General features: G+C 37.9%; 3 protein-coding genes across 4 annotated transcripts; 1 reads left to right on the top strand and 2 right to left on the bottom strand.

Annotated features, from left to right (window-relative positions):
* Nucleotides 1-897: 897 nt before the first annotated feature.
* On the top strand, nt 898-4,569 carry LOC142643832 (uncharacterized). Of its 2 annotated transcripts, XM_075818554.1 has the most exons (7): nt 946-1,269; nt 1,380-1,441; nt 1,546-1,629; nt 3,149-3,203; nt 3,596-3,731; nt 4,069-4,119; nt 4,198-4,569. In XM_075818554.1, the coding sequence occupies exons 1-7, from the start codon at nt 978-980 to the stop codon at nt 4,295-4,297; spliced, it is 780 nt and encodes a 259-aa protein (XP_075674669.1). In that variant the 5' UTR covers nt 946-977; the 3' UTR covers nt 4,298-4,569. The 2 variants fall into 2 exon arrangements, with proteins under 2 accessions (XP_075674676.1, XP_075674669.1); XM_075818561.1 differs by lacking the exon at nt 3,596-3,731 and having other exon boundaries at nt 898-1,269; nt 4,198-4,285.
* Nucleotides 4,570-6,069: 1,500 nt separating this feature from the next.
* On the bottom strand, nt 6,070-9,326 carry LOC142622936 (F-box/kelch-repeat protein At3g06240-like). The gene is made up of 2 exons (XM_075796505.1): nt 8,029-9,326; nt 6,070-6,462 (listed from the first exon to the last, which is right to left on the bottom strand). The coding sequence occupies exons 1-2, from the start codon at nt 9,184-9,186 to the stop codon at nt 6,448-6,450; spliced, it is 1,173 nt and encodes a 390-aa protein (XP_075652620.1). The 5' UTR covers nt 9,187-9,326; the 3' UTR covers nt 6,070-6,447.
* A 10,617-nt stretch (nt 9,327-19,943) lies between these two features.
* Nucleotides 19,944-20,471, bottom strand: LOC142630502 (uncharacterized). Its single transcript, XM_075804500.1, has one exon. It carries the CDS (start codon nt 20,469-20,471, stop codon nt 19,944-19,946), a length of 528 nt encoding a protein of 175 aa, XP_075660615.1.
* Nucleotides 20,472-21,067: the final 596 nt, after the last annotated feature.

The raw sequence follows: 21,067 nt of genomic DNA, 5'->3' as shown, positions 1-21,067 counted from the left end.
CAGAAGACATTGAGTTTGAAGATAATAGGATGAGCTTTGTTATGTAATTATAATATGGTTGGGAACCAAGTGAGAATGATATCTTGCCTGGACTTAAGACAATCAAGAAGTTAGCGTGGAAACTGGAAAGTACCCACCGTTTTTGAAGCTCAACATTCTGGTCTTCTGCGCTACACGAGTATTCTTGACAGGTTTTTAGCCTCCAATCCATGATATGGTTTTAACAAATGTTTAAAATAATCCATTTATCCCTCAAATAAGAAGGAAATAAATTTTCTGGAAAAAAAAAAAAAGCTTGTTATGGAAATTATCTTTCCTGTAATTGTGCTTTGATATAACTTATTTTGGTGAGGTGGAAAACTGAAAATAAGCCGAGGTTTAACCAAATTTACGGGAATTGTTTATTTCTAGTAACTTGTTCTTATAATGCAAGACAAAAATTTAAAATGTAGCACGTATTCTTTAAAAGCCGAAAGTTAGATTATGTGAAATAAAATTGAGACAAAAAATTGTATGTAACTTGCAAACAGTATATAAAATAAGCAAAAAAAAAAAAACTTATAATCATTCCCCAAACACGCATATAAAAAGTGTAATTTTAAAAAACTTGTAACTATGAGAATAAGGTGATAATCACATCATATGAAGGTGGAGACAAGTTCAGTGCTATACCTATAGCCAAATAACTTCCAGAATATTGCTATAATTCATATATACATATGTATTGACAATTTTTGTTTATTGTGACAAATTCACAGTGAAATACTTAAACATACAAAGAATGCGCCATTGTAAATAATTAAACCTCAAAGTTAAATATCCAACCTGTTTATACCTGACCAAAGCGACATCGGTTAATTCCATTGTTTGTTACTTATGACTTTAGCAAAAATTGAGGTTGAATTTGAAACATGATGCGAATACGAATACGCAGTCAGTCAGGTCAAATTTCCGAAGCAGTCAAAACAACACAACAGATGGGAAAGCGTCAACAACGTTGTTTTGTCTGTCTGTCTGTCTGTCACACAAAACACAATTTTCTTTTCCCCAACATAACATTTTCCCAACATTATTTCTTAAACTTTCTCGGGTACCGAACAGGGGAAAAGCTCTCTCAGCGGCCACAACGAAAACGCGCGGTTCAGAGACAGAGACAGAAGAGACAGTCGAGGATAACCATGAATAAGCTGACGAGAAAATGGCGAAATTCTCATGACGATAGATTCTCTCTTCCTACTCTCGACGATTCTCGCCCCATCGACACCCAAGGTCTCTCTCTCTCTCGCTGTGTGTTTGGTTACTGAGAAAACGAAGGTAGAGAAAAGAAAATTCAAAGTTTGAATCTGGAAATCTTGTTTTTCTCTTAAAAAATTTTGCAGAACAGGAGGAGACGATTCGATCCTTTGAAAAGACACATGCTCAACAGAGTCGTCTATGGCGGGTAGTTATATTTGACTTGCCTCTCAAGCAACAAAATGAGTTCCACTTTTTTTTTCGTTCAAAAATGAAATCTTTTTTTTTTTTTTTTTTTGGGTTTGTTGGCAGAGTGTGTTCGCAGCAATGCTGTTTTGTTTTGCAGTATTTCTATTGTACTCAATCTTCCAGCAAGCTTCATCTCCATGGGAACTGGTACGGAAATCCTTAATATTGCTATTCCATGGTTTTGGCTTGGTAGTATTAGACAAATTAGATCTTCTAGGGGTAATTCCATTATGGAGTTTCTAAAATCCTATCCATCATCTATTTTGAATTAATTTGGTTGGATTATGTCACATTATCAACTATCACCATTTTAGTACCTGTTTAAATTATTGGTGCTGTTGCCTGGTTATGTTATCTAAAGTGGTAAACTTACTTAATTTGTGACATTTGTTAGATTAATGATAGAATGATTAAATTAATTCATTTTCATTTTACTTTATAGTGGTAATTTATATGGTAGAAAAAAAAAGGTGGTCCTGAGTTTGAACTAATTGCATTTATGATTTATCTCCCATTTAATGTTAGAAATTCCTCCTTTTGAAAACTACTTATTGAGGGGGAATCTGGAACTACTTGTACATAAGGGGAACAAATAATGTATGTCTTGATGTAAGGACGTTGGGAATCAGTCTCTCCAAAACAAATTGGGGGTAAGGCTGCCTACCATGACCAGTCCTAGACCCGCAAAAAGTGGGAGCTTTGTGCACTGGGAATGACCTTTAATGTAAGGGTGTGATTTGTAATAGGTAAGACAGTCATTTTGGAGATGTCCTTAATCATATTTTTATTGATGAATTAATTGAATATTATTTCACAAAATAGTTCACACCAAGAGCCCAAAGGCCTAGAAATACAACAAACCATGGGTACACCTCTATATCACCCAGCACCAACACAGTACACAGCCATAGGCTTAAACCAAAAACAGAGCAAGGTACTCTGCCACAGCTCTAAACTACAAGTACAGTAATATCCTAAACTATTGCAGAACCAATATAGGCCATAAGGCTATTCAGCTACACAGAAAGGAGGTTGGGAAGTTTTGCAAAGAATAGCAGGATTTATGTCCCATTTGCAGCATAATATCCGTTAAGAATTAATTCTTCTGCTCCCCTTTTGCTCTCTATTCTGCTTTTAACATCCTTCTTAATAACCTTGATGATTTGCTTCTCACTCTTGATCCTCTTTGAATGAACAATAGCATTTCTCTGCTGCCATAAATGATAGACAGCAGCCCACCAGGCTATCTTACAAATGGTAACTCTAAGACTATGCCCTACTAGATCATTAACAACCCAATCACTCCATTCCTTCCATCTGCTTTCAGAATCTGAGATCAATCACAGCTTCGTTACACTAGCCCAGATTCTACCAGAGAATGAGCTTAATCCTTTATCCTGATATCTTGAGCTTAGTATGTTTTGGTGAGCTATTGTAGGATACTGAAATCTTGGCAGAATGCTGTTATGTTGATCATGGAAAACTCTAGAAAATTGAGACGTGTAATTCCTGGAATTTCTGGATAAATGGAGCTTGTTTGCTTCTGTTTTGTGGCATTACATCAAGTTTAGACTAGGGGCTATGTAATTGCATACTGTATCTCATGACTATTTCCTTTCAAAATTTGTGTTTTTTCAATTGATTGTTTAACCTTTTTAATGAACAGCGTTATCATGCTTACTTCATGGAGGAGGTTGACTCATGGATGGTTATATCTGCAGGTTCATTTTTTAACTTATATCTTCTTCTTCTTCTTCTTTTTCCATTCATTTTGGGATGATTGCATGTCATTTATTATTAGACTATTGTAGCATTAATATCAACTGTTCAACTAGTCTTCTGTAATCAGCATTTACTTTTGGCCCTTTCATATATGGTTCTTGTAATACCTTCCTTTGTCTTAATTATCAATCAAATTATTTGTTTCATGAGAAAGTACCTGTTTGGTGGCCAGGCAACAGCTTTTTATATGATCTTTAATGTATTAGTTGAGTTTTATTTCTTCCAATTGGATTGAGGAATTTTGAAACCAGATGTTGTGATGTCATGTTTTTTACACGGTTGGTGTTGTTAAATTCATTTCAGATATAACACTGGTTTTAAATTTGAACAGATTGGCTAGCTGTTTTAGCATGTTCATTTGCCATCATAGGGCTACTTCATAACTCAAAGTATCACAGGCAATGGATTTGGTACTCGTGCTTAGCTGGAATCATACTGGCAATTTTCTGGTTATATAACATGTTAAGGTATTTCAAGTTCTCAAAGTTACCTTTTCACAAACTCAAACAAGATAATATTATGAATATATTACACACGGAGTATGTTGATATAAAATCTCTTGGTCTCTGTCCTCCCTCATTTCTTTCGCTTCACTACATTTCTTGGTCCCTGTTCTAACATGGTACAAATGCAATTATCTTGAGTTGAGTTGCTGATTACATTTTCAATTTGATGCCATCTTTTTCTGCTCTTTGGATTCTCTTCACATAGTGAAGTGTGTTGTAGTGTTTATATCCTGCTGGATGTTCTAATATGTTAAGTGCAGTGATCTGTTTACTTATTTGATACTTCTTTGGGTGGTAGATTGCCAAAGTTCCGGTGGGATGTTATCTGGCTTCCATTTGGGCCACTTGGGTATGTTATTAACTTATTTGTCAGCATTTTTCTATTACAATGTCTTCACTGAGAAATAACGCATGCATTGAATTGCAGCGGAGCTGGAGTATGTCTCTATGTAGATCATCTACTATTGGAGTCATCAGAAGAAATAAGAAAGCTTCGAGCCTATACATATTCTTACAAAGCCTATTAAAAGGGAATTTTGGTCATTGTAGTGGGGTTTGAGTTAGTTTTTAAATACAGAGGAGACTGACGAAGAATATGTGCTCCGGTGGTGTTTGTTGTTATCAAATACTTAATTAAGTTCTTGATGGGAATGTACAAAATCATAGTGTAACAGTAGATAGAACTTCTCTGGAATTTTGTCTACAAATTTTGTGATTGAAGACTATTGGCAGTAGAGATTGTCTATGTAATTTGTTAGTTATTATCAATGGGTGGATGAATTTTTTCTTTTGTCGTTTATAACAACTGGCCTCTCTTGCATTCTCTCAAAATGACAAAAATACGGACTAAATGGCATAGTTTTGTTTAAGGATTGTGTTAACGGGCACTTTCCGGTGCCCCGTTAATAACAATTTTTTTGAAACTTTATGACAGCTTTTTGCAGCCTTTGACAGTTTATATTTTTTTTAGTAATTTTTTTATAACTTTTTTCACTTTTTTTAAGTAAGACCCATATAAAGAAACATTAACAAACACCTCTGGTGCTTGTTAACAATAACCAGAATCATACCAGAAGAAACGACTACCAAACATGGGCTACCAAGAAATTCATAAGCAGACAAACAAAGAAACAAGTAAAAACTTTTAGGAATGGTCCCTCTTTGTTATTTGAATAAAAGATGTTTGACACTGCAACAAGGGAATATTTGGCGGGTATGCGGTCCTTAATTGCAAAGTGGATGAAACTGGACTCCGTGAACCTTATCTGTGGTAAATTGACATTTGGGCAATAGGCAGCAACACAGACTTCTTGTATTTAAAGTGGTTCGTATATCTAATATTATGTATTTAAAGTGATCTGTGTATCTAGTTCAATGATATTATTGTACTATATGGAAGAAGAATCAAGTAGAATCTGTATTTCCTCCGTTTCTTTTTATTATTAGACTATTGAAAAAAAGAACCAAGGAAATACAGATCCTGCCCAACATTTTGGTATGTCCATAACATCTAAATTTCAAATCCACTTTCCCCCATTGTAACTATTGAATTGCTATTAAAAAAAAAAAAAAAGTCCATAACATCTAAAGTTCAAATCCACTCTCCCCCCATTGTAACTATTAAATTATTAAAGAAAAAAAAAACAATATTATAGATATTATTCCAGTCCAAGGATGTTCAGGAAAAGCTGATATGTTTTTTAGTCTACAAATTCATATGTTAAGCCCTTTGAATTTAACGTAAGTTTAAACACCACATCGACAACCAGACAGTCATTTAGCACCCAATGTAGCATCTTTTGACATTTTCCTTTCTGGCTATTGTTTTTAATCATTTCGGTTTTGTGTTGCTACAGCACAGACATGGCATTTAGCATCCTGTCTTTTCATTGATCTTTCAACATTGATTAAATTTTGAATAAAGCATAATACCTAAATAAATATTCCAAGTAAATACATTATTGATTCATCAGATGTAAAAAATGCCAACTTGATCCTTTTCCCAGTAGAGCCACCCCCTACAACAAAATTACTTTGGTGTCAAATAATCTGGAATGCATCTAAATTTTTAGCCATCTCACCGTGTACGTCTAGAGAGTCTTTGTTTGTCATGAAGTCCAGATGCCTCAAAGAATGTCACATTGTCTGCCGTAAAGACAACAACAATGCTAATCCTCCAAAGGGAGAGCAAAAGGAAGACAGTTCAGCAACCTTTTTACTAATGGGAAATGAATATCCAGCAAAAGCTAGCTGCAAGTCATATGCGTCAAAAAGGCATACGCACACTGTCCAAATGAAATTTTAGTCAGATATCCTTTACTTGTATTTATCAGTCTGCCACCAAATCCAAACAGCCATCAAACAAGTGGAATTCTTGTAAAAAACTTGATCAGACTGTGTAGCATTAGAATTAGTTCTAACTACAACCAAATAAAAGTGCCAAAAGCCAGCAATCTAAAGATTAATGATGCAAATATCTGAAATAACTTGCTACTCAATACTAGCCTAAGTTTTATCCAGCCTATGAAGGGCAGGGTTTTATTTAAAAAGATAAAAGACTCTTCAATGGGGCTGAATCTGTACAATCACTACAGTGAAATGTAATCACTCTTCCTTTGCATTTTTCGTCATCATCTTTCTTTGTCATCATCTTTTTTGCCAACAACGCTAACCTAGGTCAAACCTCTCCAACCTGTACCCAAAAGAAAATTAAATAAAAAGGTAAAAATGTTAATAAAAAGAAGTAATCCTCAAATTCAGAGTAAGTTTATAGTTTAAACTTGACAGGCTAATTTCTTTAAAAATGAGACTATGCATGTAATTACATTAAAAAGAAACAAATTATAAAATGAAAGATAAATTGCTATATAAAACACTATAGGTAGACAGATTTCTTTCTATCATGCTTTATCTCAAAAGTTTATATGAAAGGGCATGGATTAACTTTTAAAACTCCAAATCTGCCTAGAGATTACAATTCCCGAATTCTTTTTCCTCTTTTTCAACTGATAAAATGAGAAGAAAGATCAATCCAAGTTTGAAACAACTTAAAACACACTTTTTGATAATTTTAAGCTGCCTAAGCATCTACACTATAACAATGCATATAAAACGGTACCTTTAATCTATACTTGGAAAGTTACTAACATGCGCTGGAAAAATTAGTAAAAAATGGGATAGCAGCATCTTTCTGCCATAATAATGAAAAAGTGGGATGCTTTGCATTGTCTATAGGTAAGTATGAACATAGAATGAATGCTTCTTCTCATCAAAATAAAGTGATCAAAATAAAAATCATCGACACAATATTCCTTTGCTCATAAGAAAAATATTCCTAGTCTAACTAAGCATGAGAACAAAGTCATAATAAAAATAAGATTTTGATAAATTAAAATTTTTGTAAAAAAAGTCCTTGTTAAACTCATTAACCCATCAATAGCTTCCAGAGACTGCAGAATAAAGGTCATTGCAGCAGGCCACTATGCTAAAAATGCACCAAAAGCCTCTATCTATAACCACAGTGACTACTCTTTTTGCATTATTGCTGTGTTGGCTGAAGAAAACAAATAATTAATAGCCATTCAGTCATGTGAATGTAGGAACATCTCCGCGCAAGTGCGCGCACAGACAATTATATCATCTAGCATCTGTTATATCAGAAAACAAGAAGGGTTTTATCATGTCAGGCTAAAAAAAAATAAAAAACCAGACAACAATCCTGTGGAATTAAAAACTTAAAAAATTGCTGACCTTATCTACTACCTAGTTAAGAATCCACTATTTCTTTTTCTTTTTCTTCTTTTTATTTTATTTTATTTTATAAATAGTTAAAATTCCACTTGGTTGCATAGCTGACCAACATCCCAAATGCTAGGTGAGGAAAATCGCATTGAATTCAAGATCAATGTACCTTTTTCATCTTAAGTATTTTATCAAGTGACATGAATACCTCAGGTCAACTTAATCTCTTGATAAGCAAGTGAACTGGAATTTCATCTTGATACACCTAAAAGGCCCTCACTGTGCTATGTAATTGCCTTTGAAAGTTATAAGAAATTATGGAAAACTAGAATACCAAACAGGGCATTCTGCTTAAAACAAAAGAAGTACGGTAAACTTGAGAAGAAAGTTATCTTATCACTCAAAATAGAAGAATATATCAGTAATAGTGGAACCAAACCCATTTATGAAAATTGAAATGGAATATAGTATGGGATTAAGAACAAATGGAGATAGAACATAACATAAAATGTTTTACCTTGCTACTCTCGACCTTTTCTTGAGCATTTTCTCCAATTCTTGGAGACTGCGAATGAGCACCATCATAAGCATTTGGTGAAACTAAACTTTCCACATATAAAGTCCCATCAAATTCACAATGACCAATAGGGGAAATGTATATCCTCCTATAACCATTTTCCTTCAAATTGTAGGCATCCAATTGCAATCCACCTTTGAGCATTATCGCTTCACCATTCTTTGCAAAGCATAATGGTACCGAATATTCACGAATATATTCCGGTTCCATCTCTAGCGAAACAGTGGCGAATTTAATCCAGGACACCTTAGCTCCCTCTTCCTTCATTGTCCATACCTCAACATTCTTCCCAAACAAAGAACGACATGCACAGAGAGACTCTCCTAGAACACCCAACAAAGGCCCTTCAGCAAACTTGCTATCAGGTTTTGGCAACTCACGAAATTTCTCCTTCACCAAATCAAAGGAAACAATAATGAATTTTGTCTCTTTTGTATCTTCCCGTTTTGCTTGCCAATAAACAGACCCATTTAACAAGGTCCCCAAATCATCGACAAGATCAAAACTATGACCACCATAACAAACCCTCCTCCAAGAATTGGTTTTGAGTGAAAAGACATCTACACAAATCTCATCAGATCCATTTCTTGGAATTACTTTAACTAACTTGTAATCATCATTGCAACAGTCATAACCAAAACCATAAGAACCTAATCCAGTGGGTTCTTGTAATCTCTTGTACTCTCCTATACATGGGTTCCACATGATAATGTCATTGTCACCTATGCCTAAACTCAACAAACCATTACAAGAACCAAGAATCCTAACCCCACGCAAGGAACCCATTGCAACTGGGAGTTGAAGATTCTTTACAGCAGACTTTTCATCATCATCACCACTAACTAAGGCTTCATAGTCTAAAGATTGGATTTTGAACCAAAACATGAAAGACATAAAGAGTTTGTGTGACAGTCTTTGTTTAAGGTGCATTTTGATGAAGTGGGGGTCAGAGAGAAGAGAAAGCCATGGCTTTGAAACGCACCTGAACTGACCCAGAGACTTAACTGGCAGTCTTGAAAGTATCTCTGCTATGACTTCGTTTGGAATGGTCGGAATAGCCATGGCTTCAGTCTTGTTTGCATGCCTTGTTGTCATCATCACCTTCACCGGTGTTGTGTTGTGTTTGCCAGTGCCACAGTTTTCTTGACTTTCTTTCTTCACACGAACACAGCTTTGTGGCCTTGTTTTTGTCTCATTGTCTGGACCAGTGTGATCTCATCCAAATCCAGTTATATCCATATCACTTTTTGTACACTGCCTTTTTGTAGCAGCCTTTTTTTCTTTTGGGTTTTGGATAACGTGAAAACCGCTATGCTGAGTCATGTATTAATGGAAAGCGTTATCTTACGCACCGTTTTCAGACGAAAATACCTTGATTCGGTACAGTCAGCGGTGATTTGGAAGATCTTATCTCGGACACGAGGATAAGAACAAAAATTTAATAATTACATAAATAAGTCCGCTAAGAAAATTTGCAACCGTTTGTACAAAAATTTTATGTCTATTTTAATATAAGAATGTGTGTTTGTTTTTTTTTTTTTTTATATACTCAATTTTTTAGAACATCTTATATGAATATTTATTATACACAAATTTATTTGAATGCTCTAAATAATAATAAGGGAAAAAAAGTGATGATTTTATATGAATGCTCTAAATAATAATAAGGGAAAAAAGTGATGATTTTATGTAGAATTAATAAGTAATTAATTACAGAGAGCACGTAATTGTGACAAAACTTTGTGACATTTTAATGGGGGTATTATAATTTGATGATGTAAGAAAAATTAGTAGACTGGATGCTTCAGGCTTCAAAGGGTTAGCAACTGATTGGAAGGCCTGAAAAAAAAGAACACACAATCAAAGGTGACCGAGATAGACTGGCCAAGAATCTTTTATGCCAAAGTTAGTTTCTTTCTCAATATCTATGGAATTCCAACTTCTCAGGAGTTATGTCTATAAAAAACTTACTTTCACTTTATGTGAATGAGTGTTTATATAGTATGGTCTTGGAGTGGTTACTTGTCTCATAACTTCCCAAACAAATGAGGAGGTTAGAGAGTTCAAGGTTAACTTCCATAACTGCTATAGGAGTTAGAATATTTTATCTCCTATAACTGTTATGGAAGTTAAGTATTGCAGAGGAAGTTATAACGATGAACCAAGACTTAACCCATGCCTCAGAATAGTGACACGTGGTCCAATTTAGCTCTTGTACAGCAATTTCTGGAATTATTCCCAAGTGTCCGAGGTCGTCTAGGGGTTTTCCTTATGGACGACCCACATGCCTATGGACGATTGTCCTGACAGGGGGAGTCATTCTTGCCTTCTTGACCTAGACGACCCCTATAGACGAGTCGGAGTCCATTTTACTTTTGGTTCACCATCAGTTAAGGGTCATCAAATAGCCCACGGCCCATAACCCGACCCAGAAACCCGATGGCCCACCAGGTTAATGGGCAGCCCGGCCCATTTTTATTGAGGCTCATAGGTAGCCCACTAGCCCAGTGAGTTAGGCCGTGGGCTAGTTTTTATGCCCATGGGTACCTGGTGGGCTAGCCCAGTAGCTCAACCTGTTACCCAGCCCATTGGCCCAGCCCAATAACTCATAATTCATAACAAAAATACATAGGAAGTGTATGAAGGATTAATCTTGAGATATTATAGAGGAATTTCTTAAGAGATCTCCCTCAACCACTAAGATACTCAAAGTAATTGTGCTAAACTTAGTTTACTAAATATATATTTTTCTAGTAGTCTAGCAAATTTGAATTAACCATTTGACATTTTTTTTATTAAAGATAAAATAAAAAACTATTTAAAGCCTTAATAAAAAAAATTAAATAGGTTTCCATCAACGAAACAAAAAATTAAATAGATTTGAAGGTAAAAAAATTTGTAATTAAGTATTAAATTCTTTATTTCTTTCCTTAAAAAAAATAGATTGATTATTCCCTTATAAAAAATTGATTCTTTCCTTATAAAAATAATAAAATAATATGCTAATACAAGTCTATGGGTAGCCCATTAGATCCAACTCGATAGCCCAGCTCGCTAAAGACAAAATGGGCATTGCCCATGGGCAGGGTCATGGGCTGAGGTTTTCTTTTTCGGCCTAGCCTGACCCGGCCCATTAACTAGTTAATAGCCCATTATACCCAGCCTATTGTGCCCCTAGGCCAAGTAAAAATGGGTTGGGCCGGCCTGACCCAGTCCATTGGCGACCCTTACCATCAGTTGCCCCCTTGTCCAATAGTTGTCCAAAGCATTGTTGGATTTACTATTGTCCTTTAGATGTTTTTTTTTTTTTTATTTTTTTACATTAGTAGTTTGATGTCCTGCCACTTGTCATGACCTCATTAGTGACTAGTCGCATCGATCTGCATTTTCAAGGAATATGCCACGTTGTTTTGTGGTTGGTTGCGTCGTTTTAGATGCCAAATTTCACTGCCTATAAATAGTGGAATTTCTCTCCTACCTTTCGCATTTTTCGAATTTTCTCTCCTGACATTCGTCATCCAGAGCCTCGTCTAGAAATGTTTCCTCGTCTTTAGTTTTCCTTCATCTAGAGCCAAGTATTTTCTTCATACTCTCTTTAGGTTTTCCTTAAGTTTTCTTCGAAATGTTTGAAATTGTCGTCTCTTCGTCTAGTAATAGTGTTTATAAAGAGATAGATGAGTATCACGATTTAACTAGCTATAGTGGCTCTAGTAGTATTAGTAATAGTAGTAGTGGGGGAATGATGAGAATCAACAAGCATTCAAGGATCCATTGCATGTTCCAGTTGGGACTATTATAAGAGCAAGATCCAAGAAAATCAAAGAAGCACTTAATGGGCTGATTCAAGATATTTGGGCTGATTCTAACGCAGGACATTCCAAGCTTGGCCCAAAGGAAGCTGAAAACGAAATAAATTTAATTCAAGCTATTTAGGGCTGATCTGGCTTAATTGCGAGTGATTTATGGCATGAATTAATGACTGATTGACTTTCCAGCTCTATATCAGTGAACACAGATTTTTTCCTATTTTGGATCTGCTAATTTCAGACCAAATCAACTTTTATTTAGGGTTTTATTATTTAGTACGTTTTTTAGGTATTTTCCTTGTTTTAAGGTGCATTTAATGCTTTTTAGGTCAAATTTGATTCCTGATATGGCAAGGTATCAATTATGCGCTATTTTAGAATATATTTCCTTGTTCGTCAAGTTTTATGGAGCCCGTAAATAGGCTCTGAAGTTTGTAAACATTTTTCATAATATTATTGAATAAAAATCAGAAAAGGTGAGCCTTTGCTCTCTTTTGGTTCTTCAAGAACTGTGAACTTATCAAGGATTCTTCCTTGTGGCGTTCAAACTTTATACTTTTGGTTCGTGATTCTTTATAATCATTGGGTCAAGGTCAACTTATACCTTTGGTTCGCGTTTCGATTATAAACATTGGGTTAAGGTTTCTATCATAAATCTGAATTTTAGCTATCCTGGGTAAATATTCCAATATTTTTGATGGGTCTCAAAGTGTGTCGATTGAGGTTCGCATCAGAGAAACACCACGGACGAGGAATACACCTTTAAGTTCCTAGGGTTCCCTTAGAGGTCTTTCAGGAACAGCTTAGGATGAGGGCAGCGTCTGGGTCTGGGGCTGTTCCTTTGAGTGCTCTGTCGTCCACTCCTCAGGACGAGGTTGAGACAATATATAGTTATGTTGTGGGAGTCCACTCTAGGACTAACGAGAAGAGGTTAGCATCCCTTAGGAGTTGGTACCAAATTCCAAACAATTTGAACCCTAGGTTGGTTGTTCGTGGGGAATGGTGTTGCTAGCCTCGTTTTGGTGTAGGTGTTTATGAGGCTTACCTTTTAGGAGGTCTTAGGTTACCTCTTAATACTTTTGCTAGGGAGTTACTCACTAGGCTAGGTTTAGGGGTGTGTCAATTTAACCCTAATGTGTGGAGACTAGTCGTCTCTGTGCAAATTTTGTGGAGAGAGGTGTTTGAAGGGGATCGTCCTTTTACCGTGGACGAATTCCTCTATTGTTACAAACCCTCTGAAATTAACCAATCCCTTAGCTTTTATCAATTCATAGCCAGAAGGAAAGATTGTAGATTAATAGTCTCTTGTTACGTCAGATAGGAACTGGAAGACGGAATTTTTCTTCGTCTCTGGTTTTTGGGTAGGACACCCTGTTGAGGTTGACAATGATCCATTAGCCCCATATATTGGAGAATTAGAGAACCTTCGTCCTGAGGGTATGTCTATTATCATTATTTTATTATTTTTACTATACATGTTGCTTTATAATTGTCTGACTATTTATTTATTTATTTTTTTTGCAAGTGTTAGACAACCGTCCTTGAGCAAGCTTTATCTTGGACGTATCCAGAAGGCTCGTCTACACCCTGAGAGGGATTTCCATTCCCTGGTCACTCTTCAACGTCTTGCAACGTGGAGACTTGGTCCTAAGCCCTCTCCTGAGGCTATAGCCCACGAATTTACAGTTCGTAGACGTAAGTTTTTACTTAGAAAAAATTTATTTTGATATCATCTTTTAAATGATTCTAACATTTTCTTTTCTTTTTCTTTTTAGGGAAGGCTACCATGAAAGAAAACAAGGGAAAAGAGGTCGTGAACGAGGCAACTAGGCAGGAGACCTAATCCTAACCTTGTATTGCCGTTGGAGATAAACGAAAGAATTTTTCAAAGGCAATTGACTTGGAAAACCTTCCAAGTCGTTGCAGGGAGAAAAGGGCAAAGCACAGGTTGTCCAAACCTGGGGTGGTCAAGTCTGGCCTCCCTACTCCTATCTCTCAACAGCCATCTGTCTAGGTCAATGATGTGGACTCGTCTGTTCCCTTTGAGGTCACCCCGTCCAAGACCACTGCACCTGCCACACCCCAGCCTTCTAAATGGGTTCCTATGAACCTTCTTGAAAATGAAGATTTAGCCTATGAAAGGTTTGAGAAGGCTTTGATTGACGAGGACGTGGCTGCGTGCTACGACATGTCCTTGAAGGAGTTAGAACATTTTGCTGTTCATGATCTTTTCAAGGTATGTACTTATTTTATCTCGTCTTGCTCAGTAATATATGTGTATATATATATATATATATATATATATATATATATCTTTCTAACAATATCTCTAACCATTTGTGTAGGCGATGTCGAAGTTCATTGCTGCGTCTAGGCAGGCCATAGAGTTAGATAGGAAGAGGGTCTTGCTTGAGACGATGGTCAAGGAGGTCAAGGACGACTGCAAGGGGTGGGCTGAGGTGGCAGCTAAGGCTAAAGACGAGGCCAAGGAGCTGCAGAACTTGGTTGAAGAGTTGAGAACTGATATTGTTGAGAAGGATACTCGTTTTGACCATCTTCAAAAGAGGAATGACGAATTGAGTACCCTTCTTAACAATGCAAAAGAAGGCGCAGTAGTGGAGTTCAAAGCTTCCAAACAATTTATTGACTTGCTGGACACCAACTATGTGGCGGGCTTTGAAGATTTTCACATGGATGCTATGGAAAACTTCCCTGAAGTTGACTTTAGCTCCATTAAGCTCAACCTTGAAGCTGCTACAAGCTCTCTTCTCCAGATGAGCTCTAAAGACATTAACATTGAAGATGATGCCACCACTCAACCCACTTAAGGCGAGCCTAACATTGAAGATGACCCCCCACAATGAAGATAAAATTTGTCTTAATTTCCCTTTGTCTTATTATTATTATTATTATTTTATGAGGTCCATTGTTTAGGACCATTTGAAATCATTCAAGTACATTTTACTCGTCCATAATACTTAGGACGAGTTTCCAAACAATTGCCTTTTAAGCTTTTATTTTACAAGGGTTTTTGGACAGTAGTCGTCTATCATTTTCGAAATTTTGATGAATGAATTTTATTTCCATTACTTTTTTATCTACTATTGAACATATTATTGTATGGACGAACCCCCATCTTTTTTTTTTTTTTTTTACATCATCCATTATACTGGTTCTAAGTGTGGTCCGTCCACTCATGAAGGCACTTGGCTCGTTTATATTGAGAATTCTCTTATGTTCAACATTTTCATCATCCTTTAAATTTTGTAAGAATAACTCGTCTTGCGAATTACGAATGGCACTGGTTTTACCAGTTTTAATCATCTAGAAATTTGATAGTTGGCTCTATTTTTAGTCCACAGGACTCATCTCTAGGCATGACGTTTCTAGCTTTTTACTCTTCCAAAGATTGGATTGTTTTTGCTGGTTCTATTTATCCATGGATTTTGAATATTCTTTCGTGCACTCATTTTCACGTCCATTGGTAAGACGAATATGCTTCGGGCTTTTTCTCGTCCATTGTTTAGACGAGCGTACCTTGACTTATTTTTCTTTGCTTTATCCCTTTTTTAGGGAAAGCTAATGGACGTTGCCTCCCTGCGTCCAGAGAGTTTATTTGACTTAGACTTTTAGTCTTTCATGAAAATTAGAAATTTATGCATCACATATATTGGAAATCCACACTATATATAACATAGATATCGTCCACGAGCATGGCACATGCCCTAGGGAATTAAAATACTTATACAAACCAAGTATATGATTTCGTCCTTCACAAATTAGTCTGTAGACGACGCAAAAGTTAGGAACTAATGCACTTTTTATTATTTAAAAACACGTAATAATAGTAAACATGAGTAAATATGTGGTAGACCACATAACTTCACCCCCGTCCGTGATGCTCGTCCATGGTGATTCTTGTCCAAGTTAACCCTTCATTGATAGTATCTTTTTAGATGCTCAACGTTCCAAGAGTGTTTAAGCTTCCGTCCATCTAGGGTTTCCAAGTAGTATGACCCTTGCCTCTTGCAGTTGATAACCCTATAAGGTCCTTCCCAATTAGGCCCTAGTTTTCCATGAGCCGAATTTTTGGTTGCCAAGGATGCCCTTTTAAAGGTCCCCAATGTTGAAACGTCTGGGTTTCACCATAGCATCAAATTGCCTGGTCATAAGATTTTTTGTATCTTGCTATCCTTTGCTCTGCATTCATCCTCACCTTGTCAATAAGATTGAGGTCAAGACGAAGTTGTTCTTCATTTTCCTTGTCTTGATACTTTATCACTCGGTGATTGGCCATATGCACTTCTGCAGGTATGACTGCTTCGCTTCCATAGGCTAGCTTGAAAGGGGTTTCTCCTGTTGGGGTCCTTACAGTCATCCTGTAAGCCCAAAGAACACTTGGTAGCTCGTTTAGCCATACTCCCTTTGCCCCTTCTAGCTGAATCTTGATGATTTTCAGCAAGGTCGATTTGCTACTTCTGCTTGTCCGTTCTCTTGTAGGTAGAAGGGTGAGGAATAGTAATTCTTGATTCCAAGTTGCTCACAAAAATTCCTAAAAGGTGTGTTATCAAATTGTCGTCCATTATCAAACACTAGCACCCTAGGTACCCCAAACCTGCATACAATGTTCTTCCAAATGAAGTTCTTGACATTCTGTTGTGAAATTTTTGCTAAGGGTTCAGCTTCCACCCATTTAGTGAAGTAATCGATTCCCACCACCAAAAACTTCATTTGCGTAGTTCCAAGTGGAAAGGGACCTAAGATATCCAATCCCTATTGCGCAATGGGCCACGGGGCCATCATCAGGGTAAGATACTTCGACGGTTGTCTAGGGACATTGCTGAAACGTTGGCACTAGTCACACACCTTGACATAGGCCTTAGCATCTGCTTGAATAGTCAGCCACTAATACCCTACACGGACGACCTTATGGACCAATGCTCTTGCTCCCGAGTGATTTCCGCAGGCTCTTTCATGAACTTCCCTCAACACATAGGTCGACTCATCTGGAGCTAAGCACCTTAAGTAAAGCTAAGAGAAGCCTCGCTTATACAGCACCTCATTTATGAGGACATACTTGGCAGCTATAATCCTCAATTTCCTAGCCTTGTCCTTATCTTCTAGAAGCCTTCCATCTTTGAGATAGTCTGTTATTGGAGTCATCCAATTCCCTTCTCCTTCAATTTGTTGTACCTCTGGAAGGTCTATGCTTGGCATATATTGGACTTGATCATAGTCGTCCATGGCTCCCCCTGCTAATGCTGCTTTTGCCAAAACATCCGCCTCTGCATTCTCCTCCCTTGGGAGTTGAAAAAAAATGGCTTCTTTGAATCCTTTGACAAGCCATTTTACCTTACTGAGGTATTTCTTCATTCGATCTTTCTTGGCTTCACATATTCCATTCACTTGATTGATGATCAACTGAGAATCTCCTTGGGCGACTACTGACTCCGCCCCTAAGGACTTAGCCATTGTAATCCTTTAAGGAAAATTTTATATTCGACTTCATTGTTTGTAGTTTAGTATTGTAGTCGGGCTGCGAACTTCAACTTATCTTCCTTCGGGAATTTGAGTATAACTCCAATCCCTCCTGCGTATAACGTGGACGAGCCATCTACACTGATGATCCACCTCTAGACTCTGTCCCCTTCGTCTAGCTCGTTCTGGCTGGGAGTGAACTCCGCAATGAAATCTGCCAATGCTTGTGCTTTTATCACGCGTCTTGGTTAGTACCTAACATCAAACTCGCTAAGTTCCACGGCCCATTGGATTAGTCGTCTTGCGGCTTTCAACTTGTTCATCGCCTTCTTTAGTGGATGATTTGTTAAGACATTAATGACATGAGCCTGAAAGTAATGCCTCAACTTCCTAGAAGCTGTTACCAAAGCAAAGGCTAGTTTCTCCATCATTGAATATCGTCATTCCGCTCTCCTTAGCGCTCGGCTTGTATAATAAACCAGCTTATGTATCCTCCCTTCTTCTCTAACCAATGCCGAGCTCATTGCATGTGAGGACACTGCTAAATACAAATATAATTCTTCACCTGGTACGGACGAACTTAGAAAAGGAGTTGTAGTGAGGTAGGTCTTGAGGTCTTGGAAGGCCTTCTGGCACTCGTCCATCCACTCAAATGCCTTCTTGAGAACTTTAAAGAATGATAAACACTAGCTTTTAAGACAAACCTGTCAAAGGCGGCAATTTGTCCAGTGAGAGATTGGACTTCTTTGACATTCCTTGGTGGCTCCATGTTCAATATTGCTTGGATTTTATTGGGATTTGCTTCAATGCCCCTATGTGAAACCATGAATCCAAGAAACTTTCTCGACGAAACTCCAAAAGCACACTTGCTCGGGTTCAACTTCATGTTATAACATTTAAGCATATCAAAGGTTTCCTAAAGGTCATCCAGATGTTTTTTCTCGTCCAAACTCTTTACCAGCATATCATCTACATAAACTTCCACGTTTCGCCGAATCTATGGACGAAACATATGGTTAACCAACCTTTGATAAGTTGCTCCCGCGTTCTTCAAACCGAAGAGCATCACTTTGTAACAAAACAAGCCTTGGTTGGTGATGAAGGACGTCTTTTCTTGATCCACCTCGTCCATCCTTATTTGATTGTAGCCCGAAAAAGCGTCCATGAAACTTAGCAATTTATGACCCGCAGTCGAGTCCACCAGTTGGTCAATGCATGGCAACGAATAGCTATCCTTGGGGCAGGCTTTGTTCAGATCAGTGAAGTCCACGCATATTCTCCACTTGCCATTAGCCTTCTTGACCATTACCAAATGAGCCCACCAGTTCGGGTAATAGACTTCCCGGATAAATTTTGCCGTGGTTAATTTTTGGACTTCCTCTTTAATGGTGTTGTCTCGCTCAGGGGCAAAAAAAATTTTCTTTTGACACAGGCTTGGATGAAGGATATACGTTCAGACAATGGGTAATGATGCTTGGGTCTATACCTAGCATATCCTCATGACTCCAGGCGAACACATCAGTACTCTTCTTTAGAAATTGGACAAGGTCTTGCTTTGTCTTTCCTTCCATGCTTGCTCCTATTCTTGTAAACTTTTCAGGGTTACGCTCGTCCAAAGGAATGTGTTCCAGCATTTTTGTGGACTTTGCGGTAACCCTTCTCTTATCTATGCTTATTGTCTGTACATGCTCGTCGATAGCCAACATGGCTAAATAGCATTCTTTAGCGGCAAATTGGTCTCCTTGCACTTGACCTACTCCATACTTCGTTGGAAACTTGACAAACAAATGGTAGGTAGATGTCATTGTCTTCCAACTGTTTAATGTCGGTCGTCCAATGATAGCGTTGTATGATGATAAACAGTCAACAACAAGGAAGGTTACTTCTTTAGCTACCTGTTGCGGATATGCCCTTACCACCACATGTAACGTAATGGTACGGGTTGCACCTTCATCCCTCCAAACCCTACCAAAGCAGAGTTTACTAAACGAAGTTGATCTCGTCCAAGCCTTATCTGTTGAAGGCAGGATAATACAAGATGTCCGCTGAACTTCCATTGTCTATCAACATCCTTCTAGTTGTGTAATCAGCAATGAGCAAGGTGATAACGATCGCATCGTCATGTGGGTGGTGGACTCTTTTAGCATCCTTGTCCGTGAATGTAATGGCTTGCTTGTTCGTTCCTCTCGTCCTTGGAAACTGTCAAGACAGTTGGACGTTTTGGACCACCTTTAGGTAAGTCTTTCTTGACTTGGAGGATTGTCCTGTTGAAGTTCCTCCTATAATAACTGTTATTTCTCCAAGTGGAGGTTGTGACGACTCTTCTACCTTCGCCTTCAACTTATCGTCCTTGTTATCTCGTCCCAAAAAATTTCTCAATTTTTCTTGTCTGATGAGATTCTCTATCTGCTATTTCAAATCAAAACACTCGTCATGGTCTCTATGGAAGCGACAATACTTGTTCCTATTGCACTTGTTGGGATCTCCTTTCATCTTATCTGGCCACTTCAAGGATGGTTCATCCTTGATTTGCATAAGCACTTGTTCAAGTGGCATATTTAAGGGCGTGTACTATTGACTCCTTGCTAAGGAATTTGCCTTTTTGTTATCTCTGTCCTTCTTCTCCCCTGTCCGGGCCTTCTTTAGACGAGGACCTTGCTCAGGATGGCGCGGGAAATCTGCTTCCATGCATTTTGCTCTCTTTCTCTTATTGGCTATGATTGCATCCTCCGCATTCATGAAGTTTTGGGCTGAATGGACGAGTTCAGCCATGGTTTGTGGCTCTTGCTCATAAATCTTATGAATGAATAAATCGGAGTTAACCCCATTATGGAAGGCTACCATTAACAACTTGTCATCCATCTCATCCACCGTCAGGGCTTCCCTGTTGAACCGGGTAATGAAAGACCGCAAGTTTTCATTTTCCCCTTGCTCTATGGTTAACAGGTTGGACGAGGAATGCTTGTGCCGTTGTCCTCCGATAAAATTGTTGACGAACAATTTACTCAATTCTTCGAACGAGCCCACAGTGTTTGGAGGTATCTTGTTGAACCACACTCGCGCTGGTCCCTTGAGGGTGGTAGGGAAAGCCCTACACATAATCTCGTCTGAAACCCCCTAGAAGTGCATGGTAGTCTTAAAGGTGGCGATATGATCACATGAGTTGCGCGTTCCATTATATGAATTCAAAGAAGGCATAACTTTGGAGGCAAGGGGTGACTGTTGATGGAAGTGGTGAAAGGGGAGTTTGTTCGATGAACTAAGTCATCTACGGGATTCACCCTTCTCATATTCTCCCTCATTTCATCCATAGCCTTCCTCATTTGGTCCATCTCCCTTTCCAAGTATGACACCCTCCGTGAAGTAGTTCCCTTTGACTGGTTCTCAAGCTCAGCATGTTCTCATCTATCTTCTTGACTCTAGGCTTGTCCTCTCGCGTGTCTTTCATGGTGTTGCCTCCTTAGACTAATCTCCCTAGTCAACTCTTGGTTCTGAAGAGTCAGTTCAGCTATGGCGGCTGTCATGGACTGTATGTGTTGAATGGAAGGCGATTGCACAATAGGTGCTGATTGACGATCACAGTGGGGATTACTAGAGGCATCTCTACTCTCCTTGTGGCCTGGGCTAGTGGCTCTTGATCTTGTCCGAACCATGCAGCCTTTTGTTGAAGAAAGATAAACTGCAAAACACAATCA

This window comes from Castanea sativa, chromosome 1 (assembly GCF_040712315.1).
Source record: "Castanea sativa cultivar Marrone di Chiusa Pesio chromosome 1, ASM4071231v1".
NCBI classification, from domain to species: domain Eukaryota; kingdom Viridiplantae; phylum Streptophyta; class Magnoliopsida; order Fagales; family Fagaceae; genus Castanea; species Castanea sativa.
Note: the sequence above shows the minus strand (reverse complement) of the source record. Positions and strands in the feature narration are given on the sequence as shown.